The sequence below is a fragment of the Phacochoerus africanus genome, chromosome 11, assembly GCF_016906955.1.
Source record: "Phacochoerus africanus isolate WHEZ1 chromosome 11, ROS_Pafr_v1, whole genome shotgun sequence".
NCBI classification, from domain to species: domain Eukaryota; kingdom Metazoa; phylum Chordata; class Mammalia; order Artiodactyla; family Suidae; genus Phacochoerus; species Phacochoerus africanus.
Window position 1 is genome coordinate 81,521,811 of NC_062554.1, and position 12,936 is coordinate 81,534,746.

The window sequence follows — 12,936 nt, forward strand, 5'->3', positions numbered from 1 at the left end:
TGTTGGGATTCATGGTATTTTCTTATGACCCTTTGTATTTCTGTGGTATCCATTGAAGGGTCCCTCATTTCATTTATACTTTTATTTATTTGAATGCTCTCTCTTTTTTCTTGGTTAGCCTAGCTAAAGTTTTGTCACTTTTATTTATCTTAAAAAAAACCAACCTATTTTTTTGTTATTTTTCTCTTCTCTATTTCATTTACTTCAGTTCTAATCTTTATCATTTCCTCTGTATGCTAACTTTGGACTTTGTTCCTATTTTTGCATTTGTTTGCAATGCAATGTTTGTTTATTTGATCTCTTTTCTTTTTGTCTTTTTTTTTTCAGGGCTGCAGGTGCAGTATATAGATGTTCCCAGAGCTGCAGCTCCAAGTTTATGCCATAGCCACAGCAATGCTGGAGCAAAGCTATGCTATGCTACAGCTTGTGGCAGTGCTGGATCTTATCCCACTGAGCAAGGACAGGGATCAAACCTGAATATTATGTTCACTATGTCATGTACTTAACCTGCTGAGCCACAATGAGAACTCCCTAGAATTACTTTTGTGCATCCCTTAAGTTTTGTTTTGTTGCATTTCATTTTCATTTGTCTCAAGATATCTATTTCCCTATTGATTTCTTTCATCCCTTTGTTGTTCAAGATTGTGTTGTTTACTTTCCATGTATTTGTGAATTTTCCAATTTTTCTCCTGTTATTGGTTTCAAGTTTAATACCATTGTGGTCAGAAAAGATACTTGGAATAATTTCAGTCTCTTGAATTTGTTGAGACTTGTTTTGTGGCTTGGCATATGATTTATACTGGATAATGTTCCATGTGAATTTGAGAAGAAAGTGCATTCTGCTGCTGTTGAAATATTTTGTATACATGTCTCTTAGGGTCATTGGGCCTATAGAATTGTTCAAATGCTGTTTCTGGTTGATTTTCTGTCTGGATGATCTATCAATTAAAGTCCCCTTAGCCCATTACTTTTTCCCATGAGAAATTACAATCTCCTCTTTTTGGATGGGTTTGAACATATTATAAACTTAATGCCTCCATGCTCTGCAGAGTATTACTTCTACCTACAATTCAGTTCCTCTACCCCTTATCTGTTGTTGAGTTCTTTGAACATTCAGTTTGAAAGTATATTTTTTCAGCTACTCTGACTCTGTTAGATAAAGTTTGTGTAAGTGTAGGACTTGATAGTAACTTCTGTTTTATAACTCAGAAGTCCTGTTGAGTATCAGAGTAATTGGTGCCTCTACTGAACTAATTTCTTCAGCCAGAGAGCATGCCTTCTGTTTACCTGGGCCTTCAAATTTGGGAAATTCTAATAAATATATATTGAAGCAGAGTGAGGAAGTCTAGAAGCAGCAGCAGTCTATAAAAATAAGGAGTGCCAAAGGTCAGGAAGGACATTAGTTACAGTATGAGCATGTAACTTAAATATATGGTAGAAAGTCAGATTGTGGAAAGAGGAAACTTGGCTACAGGCATCAGATTTGATCTGGGTCCTGGTATTCATAAAGGGCAAACAAGGTAAATTACTCAGTTGTAGTTATTTGAATGGAGAAAATTTATCCATTTCTTAAGATTTGTATTTCTGCAGAATGTCTAATCATTAGTTACCTCAGATGCTTGTTGAAAACTCAGATCACTAGCCCCTCTCTGATTATTCTAATCTGGCAGGTCTGTAATAGGGTCCTGGAATTTGTAGTTTGCAAGCATTACCAGGTGATTCTTATTATTGGACAAGTCTGGAAAACCATAACTAAAGGGAAAGGTTCATGGAGCTCCTAAGGTCTCAGTAATTTTTTCACAGTGGGTCAAGCCAAAAGAAATACCTCCAAAATTACATGTATGAAGTAGATGGATCCAGACAACTTAATAGTTGTAGTTGTTAACATGACCCAACAGATGGCACTATGTCTCCCTCAAAAAATTAAAATATTCCGTAAAATCCCTGCTTTCCCTTAGGCACCCCTGAGCGCCTCAGTACACAGTGTATGAACTGTAGCCTAAAGGTATCATTTTTTCGGCATTGCATCTAAATAAAAATATTTGAATGAGCCTTCTACAGAAAGTCTATGCGACAAAGTAGACGGTGTATTCCATGAATTTCATCACTTTTCTATCATTTGCTTCATATGGTAGTTATTGCTCACAAAGCCGTAAAGCCGGAGAGCAAATATTTTAGGTCTTCTGAGGCCCCAGGTGGTCTCTATTGCATAGACTTGTCTTTTCTGTTGCAGCCCTATAAACATGTAAAAACCGTTCTTATCTCTTGAATTTGGCCTATGGGCTAGAGTTCGCCAACATTCTAGTTATAGCCCAGTATACATGAAAGTACAATTCAGTGAAGATGACTCTGCAAGGCTGTAAGTGTTCATTATTTTCCTGTCTCATGATTTTTGTTTGTTTCAGAGAAGTGTGTGCAGAAATTTATCCCTGCAACTAATATGGGAAGGGCCTGCTTAATTTTAAAGCTAGTATAAATGAAAAACTGGCATAGAATCTTCCTCTTAATTCTTGATTTACTGAGAATTGGCAAATTTTTCTCTAGCTTAATCATCTCCGTTAAACTTCCAAGGAGGCTAGCCCTTTATCACTTGCTTGCTAATTAGTGTAAATAGCTAATGAGATTCCACAATTATAATAAGGAAACCTTCTCTTATGCTAGATTCAATAAGTAACTTGATAGAATAAGCCATTTGAGACTTCTCATTTTATTTCCAATATTAGCATTGCTATCTTGAAAATATGCGTTGTGCTTATTCCTTAGGTTTTATGTTATTTTTTAAAATCTAGTATGACCAGTACTGCTCCTATGCTAGTCATAAAGGAGATAAATATAACAGTGATAGGCTTGAGAAAAATTGGAAAATTTCTTGAGAAAATGTCAATCCATATTTTAAAATGTTAATTTTTGGGGGAAAAAAAAAGTGCACCATAGTAGTTCTTCCAACATCTTACAGCCTCCACCAAAAAGATGTTTGTTCATTAATGATTTCCCAGAAAAATCATTCTCATTTGTCATAAGTACTCTGAAACTATCAATGATCATATTTTGTAATTAAATTTATTCATGTGGAAATCCACTTTTTTTTCTCGTGAGACTCCAATGTTCCATGAGAGCAAAGACAGTGTCTGATTTACTCACCATTCTATTCCCAAGCACACAGAACTGTGCCTACTGCCTATTAAATATTCGATAAGGTTTTGAAAATTTGTGGGTCAAGGACACAGTTGCAATTACGAGTCAGAATTATCCAATATGGAAAGCACCAAGCCTTTAGTGATTAGTACGCTTTAAGTTCCAGGACCATCACTAATTTTCCTTGGATTATGAGAAACAGCCTCATAACCCTCATCTGTAAACATGGCATAGTTCTACCTGTCGCCACCTCTCGAAGATGTTGTTAGGATCACGTGGCAGAGAGAGCATTTATTTGCTCGGCAAAAGGGTGTGTTACAGATACCAGCCGGGGCCAAGACTCTGGGCAGCTACCGAGGCACGTCCACGTCACACCGTTATATAAGGGGCCACCCTGTCCGGTATCCTCTGAAATCCCTGACTTGCGTCACTGACCACCGCACTGAGGACGCCGGATGGTGCCCAAAGGCTTGTCGGTGCAAGAAGGGGAGGTGCTGGGGGAGTCCGCCCCCGCCCGAAGCTAGTGGCGGGCTGCTTGCAGAAAGAGTCTGAGACTGCAGCGGCTCCCAGGGCTGACGCTGGAAGCCCCAACTGACTTGCTCGCCGCCAGCGCTAAGCGGGTTCGAACTTGACCTTGTTTTGGCGTTGCTAGGAGACCCAACTCCAGCACGCCCCCGACTGGCCGGCGCCCCAGAGAGAACTAGAAGGGGGCGGGGCCCCGGCCGACGCCGGGTGCGGTAGGCCGAGCACCGTTAAGGCAGCCCGGCGCCCGGCCAGCGCCCCGGGAAGCGGCGTCTTGTCCCTGGCCACCGCCCAGCCCTCGCTGGGGCCCTCCTGCTGGCATCTACGCGATCCTACGTGGCTGTCGGACGAGGGGAGGACGGTTAGTCAGGTGAGCCGCTGCAGGGCAGGCAGCTGTGTGGCCACGCCCTGCCGAGGGAGCCGAGCCTGCCGGCTGCTGAGGGGCGAGGTGAACGGGTAGTGCTGGGGAGCAACGGACCTGCTCTGGCGAGTGTCGCAAGCCCGATCCTTCATGCCCAGGGGCCGGCGGGTCCGCAGGGGGCGGCCTCCGGTCAGCGGACAAAGGGTTAACGCGCCGGCGGTGACCGCGGGCCCCGGATGTGAGAATCGTGGACCTGCGTCCAAGGGCAGCGCCGCAGGTGCGCCGGGACGGGCGGAGCGAGAGGGATGGCGGGGACCCGACCGGCCGAGGCTCCCCCTCCCCTGCAGGGGCCGCTCGGCTCCCTCCGTAGGCGTACTGTTTTCTAACTTGAGGGCAACAGGTGGTGCTTGTGGACCGAGAGAGAGCCTGGCTCCGCCGCTCTAGGAGCGGCAGTGACTCGTACCAATTAGGGAGCGGGGGCGGGCGTGGTAGGGACGCGCTGACGCAAGTGACCAATGGGGCTTGGGCTCAGGGGTGGGCCGTGAGGCGTGGGCGTGGTTGGAGCCTGAATCCAGGGTGTCTAGTGCGACAACCGCCAGAGCTGCGGAGAGCGCTAAGCTGGGCGGACGTGGGGTCCTTCTCTGCCCCAGCGTAGCAAAGCCTACCAATGCTTTCTCGTTTGGACCCCGACTCCAATTTGGGAGGTGAGAACATTGTATTTTACGTAGGGGGTTGGGAGCGGCTTGGGTTAACCGTGACCGTGGGTATGTTGTTAGGCATATGGAATTAGATACTAAAGATCAATCGATTACGTGATGCAAATTTTCTTCCAAAAAAACCACTTCTATGGCTACTGCGACTTGGCCCGCATGCTGGTGACTAGGTTGTCTCCGGAATGAGATCTTTGAGGTCTAAGGACCCCGGGGGAGTAGAGAAAACTACGTATTACTGCAATTTCAGTGAATGTTAAAGAATTTCAGTGGCATCGATTTTTCTGTCGTCTGCGCCGGATTGCGTACATTTCTTATCTCATTTGGTATGTTTATGGCAACAAGTTTTATTTATCAAGTTCCTCGTGTTGCTTATTTAGCAAGAAGAGAGGAAAACAGTTGTAGTAAATTACTTCACAAGAGTAACTTATTCATTTCCCCCCTCAGCAGCTTGGTAGCTGTATCCCCTAGGAAGAAAACCAAAGCAGTAAGAAGAAAGCATTTGAATTTGGAACACTTCTTTGCAGCTGGAAATGGGGAATGGACTGTCAGACCAGACTTCTATCCTGTCCAGCCTGCCTTCCTTTCAGTCCTTCCACATCGTCATTCTGGGTTTGGACTGTGCTGGAAAGACAACTGTATTGTACAGGCTTCAGTTCAATGAGTTTGTAAATACTGTACCTACCAAAGGATTTAACACTGAAAAAATTAAGGTAACTTTGGGAAATTCTAAAACAGTCACTTTTCACTTCTGGGATGTAGGTGGTCAGGAGAAATTAAGGCCACTGTGGAAATCATACACCAGATGCACAGATGGCATTGTGTTTGTTGTGGACTCTGTTGATGTTGAAAGGATGGAAGAAGCCAAAACTGAACTTCATAAAATAACTAGGATATCAGAAAATCAAGGAGTCCCTGTGCTTATAGTAGCTAACAAGCAAGACCTGAGGAACTCATTGTCTCTCTCAGAAATTGAGAAATTATTAGCAATGGGTGAACTAAGCTCCTCAACTCCCTGGCATTTGCAGCCCACCTGTGCAATCATAGGCGATGGACTAAAGGAAGGACTTGAGAAACTACACGATATGATAATTAAAAGAAGAAAAATGTTGCGGCAACAGAAAAAGAAGAGATGAACCACGATACCTTTTCTATTTGTGTGGAGTAGGTTTTCTCCTTCTGATTTTGACAAATGGAAGAGTGTCTACAGCCTGGTTTGCCTGCCTGCCCTCCTGGATGCTGTTAAAGCTTTGTTTTGTTGAACAATCAGATGTTCAAATCTACTGCCTTGTGGAAGATGAGTAAATGCAGTGCTTCTTCAAATGGTCTCTTCTCCCTACCCCACAAGTCTTTTGGTACTACCATTTTGGGAAGCCAAGCAAGGATAGGAAATTGACCAGAAAACAGTTGTGGAAATTTGACCTGAAGTTAGTGAAATAAAACTTTGGAGAGTGTCTGCCTAGTGTTTTGTGCTTATGTCTTATGGGGGGAAGCCTTTGCAAGGATTGCATGCTAGGCTTGGTATGTTAAGATAAAATGCTAATGAATGAAAATGTTATGGTAGATTAATATATATATACACACACAGTTATATTGATCACATTGGTCCAACCAGTAAGGGAAAAAGAGGAAGTGTTTGGTTTTTAAGTTTTGACCAAATGAGTTTTGACATTTTGGGGAATCAAATACTGTAATACTATATCTTGATTCTAGACAGTATTTAAGTAAGTCTAACTTAAAAGAATAAAAATGGTATTTGGGGCGTATTCAAGTGCATGGATTAGCTTTTCCGACACAGCATGTTTTGACATATAGTCTTTTATATTTTAGAAAATAGCTATGCATCTTTTTACACGGTCAGGTTGAAAACACCTTTTTTGGGATTTAGGGCTCTTAGAGAAGTAGTGTGTTATCAGAAGCACTTTCAGTTGAAGAACCTATTTATGATTTACTTAACTCTTTTATATAGTAAATTTGGGCATGTAGACTAATCTTAAATGCATATGCTTTGATATGTGTATGGATTTATTAAGAAAGCAATTGATAAATTCAGTTAAGAGGATGTAATTCCAATACGTGGTCTCTAAAGTATTCCAATTGTAAAATACTTGTTTTATTACATTTGCTGACTGAACACAGATGTGGTTTTTCATATATTTTTGTAGTGTTTTGAGAAGGGCAGAAGCTTTATAAACACCACTCAATGCACTGTGCAGTGAAAATGTTAAGAGAGATACTTTATGTGCTCTGAGCTTTAATTTTTTGTTTACAAACAGAACAGTGTTATGAAGGCAGTCCAGTCCTGATTATAAGGTAGGAAGAAATGATATAGTACTTCAGATAAGAATTACAATTATAGAAAATGAAGGGGAAAGTAGCCAGGTTATGTTTTGTGAAAATTCACTGGTACTGTTTACATTGGAATCCAAAAAAACCCTCTAAATTAAAAGGAGGAAAAACCTTTACCTGTTTCTTATCTATAGGTAAAGATATACTTTCAGTGATCATACATTAGCAAATCAACATACTTTCTGTTTATTAAAGCCAACAGCAGTTTGTTTTGAAGATAACCAAAAGAAATGCACTTTGCTAGCAGAGTTTTATTTTATTTTATTTTTAATGGAGTTTCTGGAACCTTGATTCTTGTTACACACAAAATAAAGTAGCTTCCTATGGAGCTTTCAACATGTTAAATGTACCTGCACTAGTGACAGTAACTTAAGATGTTTATATTTATAGAAATGTGGATAATAACTATCAATAAACTACTTGAGGCACTAGGAGAATAGTGTTTGACTTTGAGTTTTAATGAATGTATTTCCACTTTTGGTGAAGCTACTAATTAGTGGTGAAGACAACTTTAGAAGCTGGGTTACACAGTCCTATAGTAATATGTTCTGCTCAAAAGTGACAAGGCACCAAAGATTATTTCTCGGAGAACCTTTTTTTTTTTTTACCGTAACTTCACTACCTGAAATAGTGGTATATACACCAAACATCACTAGATCCATGATGGATTAATAAAACTTGCTGAAAAAAGTCTGAATCAATTTAGACTTTCAGCTTCCCTGTCCTTTTTATATACTTGCTATATGAAATAGTGGTGTTTTAATTGTCTCTTGAGAGTTTAGGCATTACCCTTATTTTAAGAATATGATAAGCAAACCCATGTTATCTAAGTGCTTCATATTTGGTGAACAACAAGAGAAAATGGCCTGGACTTAGTACTAGCTTTCATTTATAAAACACATTTTCAACTATAAAACTCATCATAGAATTTTACACTTTGCTAAGTTCAGGTAGGTTATTCACTATCACTTCTAGCTGTTAATACCGTAAGACAGGATTAAGAAGGAGTCTCAAAACCTGAAGTGTTTAGACAATGTTTTGATACCTAGTTTTTTGTTTTGATTGTTTTTAATTAGGACATACTTTTTTAAATTGTTATTTCTAAATATTAGGAGTTCCCACTGTGGCGCAGTGGGCCTTGTCTCCATGGAGATAATAGGGTTTGATCCCCAGCCTGGTGCAGTGGGTTAAGGATCCCAGGTTGCTGCAGCTGTGGCCTAGTTAGCAGCTCTGGCTCAGATTCAGTCCCTGGCCTGGGAACTTACATATGCTGTGGGTGTGCCCAAAAAGGAAACACATTTTTTTTTCTTATATTTGAGGTTATTTGGCTGAATACCAAATAGTAATTTAAGGACTGCAACTCTAAAATTACTATAAACAAAATTAAATTTAAAAAAATGATACTTAAGACTTAAAATTTAAATGTCCATTGTTGTTCTTAGATTATAAACATTTAGAAAAAAATTGTATCTATATTTATTTTTAATGGCTGCACCCTCAGCATATGGAAGTTTCTGGGCCAGGGTTTGACTCCCTGTGAAGCCAGGAAGGGAGACAAACCCTCACATCCACATAGACTCTACCTGCTGCGGTTGCATTCTTAACCCTCGTGCCACAGCAGGAACTCAAAAAAGTTGTATAGTTTAACCAGCACAGATAGGTTCCCTAAAAATTAATTATGTAAAAATAAATCATTAGATGCCAAAAAGGGAAGTTATTAGTATGAATATATGTATGTAGAGAGAGAATGACTAGTTTGTACAAGGATGCTGGTTTCTGAACTAGAGGAAAAGGCCTAGACTTGAATGTTTTTGTTTGTACAAGGCATTTGACACTTAAAGGGTGTTTCATTAATTACTCATGTTGCCCTGGAAGGAGGTCTTTGGCAGAGCTTTTCAAGGTTTTATTTAATACAGTTTAATCAGTGAAGTAAACAGTTTTCTTGAGTGATAACATTGACACAAAAATTTTTTCCTTTAAATTTTCCATGATGTAGCACTCAACATTTAAGTAACAGAACTTGGAATCTTTAGTATACCATCATTTGAGGTTGAAATTCTACATTTAAGGTTTAAATTTAGCACAACAGTAAATGAGAGTGGTGATGCTTGTGCAAGACTGGGAATACATCAACTGTTACTGAATTATGCATCTAAAAATTGTAAATGTATGTGTATTTTACCACAATAAAAAAGTTTAGCAGAATATTGAATATACTGCTTAGTTTCAAAGAATCATCTGAATAGAGTGAGAGCATTGTGATTTAGAGATCAGAATGTTTAAAGCTTAACATGAACCAATATAGCATGCTAAACTACTCATGAAGTTAGTATTAAAATTATAACCATCAAAGATAATAATCTTAACAAACCCATAGCTGAAATATGTCAGATTCTGTTTATATAGAAGGGTGAGAATACATATCTGAGAGTCTAGTTAGAAGAATGTGATGTGCACTATCTAAAAACAGCATGAGGATTGACGTTAGGTCAGGTTCAAATCCTGGCTCTCCCGCTATTACGAAGCTGACATTTTGGCAAGTTTCTTGAAACTTCTCATGATGTGAATTCCCTCCTAGTTAAATGACGGCTATTGCCTTCATAGAATCTTGAGAGGATTGAATAAAATAATGCAAACTATTTAGCACATCACCAAGCATTTGATAAGAACGCAATAGCTAGTATTATTAACCAGTATGAACCAGTATGTCTTGAGAAGCAGTATGTGTATACAGTTGGTAAATCTTTAAATAATTTCAATACTACAAAATTCAAGCCTTTTGGGAGTTCCCTTTGTGGCTTAGTGGGTAACAAACCCTACTGGGATCCATGAGGATGTGGGTTCCATCCCTGGCCTCACTCAGTGGGTTAAGGATCTGGCGTTGCCATGTGAGCTGTGGTGTAGGTCGAAGACACAGCTAGGATCCCACATTGCTGTGGCTGTGGTGTAGGCTGGCAGCTGTAGCTCAGATTTGACCCCCAGCCTGGGAATTTATATATGCTGCAGATGTGGCCCTAAAAAAGCAAAAAAAAAAAAAAAAAATTCAGGTCCTTTTTAAAGTGCTTTTTCAGAGACACAACATTTGCTTTATAGAAGGCATCCAGTAGAACCTTGTTTAATGCCAGCAGAAACAGTGTCTTCTTTGTGTTATCTTATAAATTTATTTTTTATGCAAATGTATACATATACACAAAAAAAGGGGGCATTGCTTGTGAACTGTGCTAAATATCTTAAGTGCAGCATTCTAAAAAATGGGTTGAGTTTTCTTGTGGTGCAGTGGATTAAAGATCCAGCATTGTCATTGCAATGGCCTAGATTGCCCTTGTAGCATGGGTTCAATCCCTGGCCCAGGAATTTCCATGTGCCATGGGCATGAAAAAAAATAAAAGTAAAAAAAAAAAATGAAGATGTTTAAGTGGATTCATTTTGATGATGCTCTAGTTCTAAATAAAAATACTAAGTTTTGGACTTGCTGTTGTGGCTCAGCAGGTAAAGAACCCAACTAGGATCCATGAGGATGAAGGTTTGATCCCTGGCCTCGCTCAATGGGTTAAAGATCCAGCATTGCTGCAGGCTGCAGCAGCATAGATGCTGCTTGGATCTGGTGTGGCTGTGGCCGTGGTGTGGGCTGGAAGCTGCAGCTCTGATTTAGCCTTTACTGTGGAAACTTCCATATGACACAGTTATGGCCCTAAAAAGAAAAATCTTAAGTTTCTTTTACAACAAATTTCAAAAATGGAAGCGTTAGAGCATAATGAACACCAACGTATCTCTCATGTACTTTCAGTTATTACCAACTCTTGGCCAGTCCTATTTCCTCCATATTCTCATCTTTGTGTACCATCTTCCCTCTCCTCCTACCCCGGTATTATTTTGAAGTGAATCCTAGAAATTACATTTTATTTGTAAGTATTTTGGCTCGTGTCTCCAGGAGATAAGCACCTTTTTAAAAAACTAACATCACATGTAAAAAACACTAATAATACTTATTCAAAATCGCCAGATATCTATTCAATGTTTACATTTTCCTAATTAAAGTTTTTACATACTTTTAGAATCAAGAGCCAATCATTCGCACTCCATGTATTGCAACTGGTTGATATGTGTCTTTCTATAGGTTCTCACTTTCTTCTTCTTCCCTCCCTCCTTCCCTCTCATTCCTCCTCATTCTTGTTCCTGACTTCCCCCTCCCCCACCCCCATTGCAATTTATTTTTGTGTAGTTTCCCATGTTCTGGGTCTTACTGAATGCATCTCTCTTTTGGTACTTAACCTATTCTTCTATGTACTCGCACTTTTCTTTTTTTCCCCAAGACTACTTTAGAGGTGGTGTTTAACTTTGATCTGTAGGTACTATTGTTGTCTCTATTTGTGTTGGTAGCGGCCATTGATGGGCATTGTTTTAATCAGTGACATCTAATACAACTGTAGTGATGGAAATATGCTATAGCTATGCTGTCAAGCATAGTAGCCACTAGCCTCATGTGGTTATTGAGTGCTTGAAATGTGGCTGGTATGTTTGAGGAATATGATTTAAATTTTTATTTAATTTTAATTTAAGTAGCCACAAGTGATAGCAGCTACTGCCTTGGCCAGGACTTGCTGATAAGAAACTTTCAGCAATGATTTTGTTACCCTGAGGTTCAGTTCTTAAAGGAAAGGCAAGGTGAATGCTTGATTTACAAATTTTCAAGATGAGTTCATGTCTTGATATCCTCCAAAGGTGACCAGTGAGATTTGTTCTGTTTTGGATATCAATATACCCTTCCACATTTAAACATATTTGATATATTTCAATCTTTTGCAGTTATTATCCCTATTTATGCTTAAATTGCCTGGTCTTTGGAAAATTGAGTCCTCTTGTCATAACTCTGGTAATCTCTACCAGCTTCTTTGCTTTGTGGTTTTACAAGAAATTCCTGCCTTACCAGACTTGTTTTTCTAGGATCCCAGGTTTATTTTAGTGGGAAGTGGTATGTAGAGTCCAAAGTATAAACCCACTGCATTTGTCTTTGTTTCTAGGCCTTTTCAATGAATGAAATAAGACTTCCCCTAAATCACACATATATTTCCAATTCAAACCTTAAAATTTGGGTTTTCACCTAACTGCAGTGATATTTTCATCTATGCCAAAAATCGCAGTTATGAGTGACACTTATTTTTTTGCTTTATTCCACTCTATTCTCACTGCATTCTTTTTTTTTTTTTTTTTTTTTTGCCATTTCTTGGGCTGCCCGCTCGGCATATGGAGGTTCCCAGGCTGGGGGTCGAATTGGAGCTGTAGCCGCCGGCCTACGCCAGAGCCACAGTAACTCGGGATTCGAGCCGCGTCTACAACCTACACCACAGCTCACAGCAACGCCGGACCCTTAACCCACTGCGCAAGGCCAGGGATCAAACCTGCAACCTCATGGTTCCTAGTCAGATTTGTTAACCACTGAGCCACGATGGGAACTCCATATTCTCACTGCATTCTTAAAATAATACACTACTATTATCAACAGTAATTATTTTTTAAGTGGTTTAACCGTTGTTGTAGTTTCTTTTTACCTCACTAGAGAGAGTCAAATTCTTGTGTGTGTGTGTGAGTGTGTTTTCATGTGTGATCATGACACCAACTGGTACACCTTTAGGTACATTTGCTTCACAAAATCTTTTTTTTTTTTTTGAAATGTTGACTCTGGTTTATTTAATGTATACAGTTCTGTATATTTAAAATATTCAATTTGGGGTAAAAAATTTTTACACACTGTACTTTAGAAATATCTCTTACAAAGACACAATTACATGGATATTTTCCTCAATTAAGAGAAATGTTTTTTTAGGTAATTTTTGTTTTTCATTTTTAGTTTGAGGCCCA

General features: G+C 39.5%; 1 protein-coding gene across 6 annotated transcripts; it reads left to right on the plus strand.

Annotated features, from left to right (window-relative positions):
- Positions 1-3,895: 3,895 nt before the first annotated feature.
- ARL4A (ADP ribosylation factor like GTPase 4A) lies at positions 3,896-6,184 on the plus strand. Of its 6 annotated transcripts, none has more exons than XM_047753428.1 (2): positions 3,896-4,027; positions 5,176-6,184. In XM_047753428.1, exon 2 carries the CDS (start codon positions 5,262-5,264, stop codon positions 5,862-5,864), a length of 603 nt encoding a protein of 200 aa, XP_047609384.1. In that variant the 5' UTR covers positions 3,896-4,027; positions 5,176-5,261; the 3' UTR covers positions 5,865-6,184. The 6 variants fall into 6 exon arrangements, with proteins under 6 accessions (XP_047609384.1, XP_047609385.1, XP_047609386.1 ...); XM_047753429.1 differs by having other exon boundaries at positions 3,916-4,027; positions 5,179-6,184; XM_047753430.1 differs by lacking the exon at positions 3,896-4,027 and adding an exon at positions 4,233-4,295.
- Positions 6,185-12,936: the final 6,752 nt, after the last annotated feature.

Excerpts from the sequence above, each read along its gene's own strand:
- ARL4A (XM_047753428.1), top strand. The coding sequence starts at position 5,262 with ATGGGGAATGGACTGTCAGACCAGACTTCTATCCTGTCCAGCCTGCCT.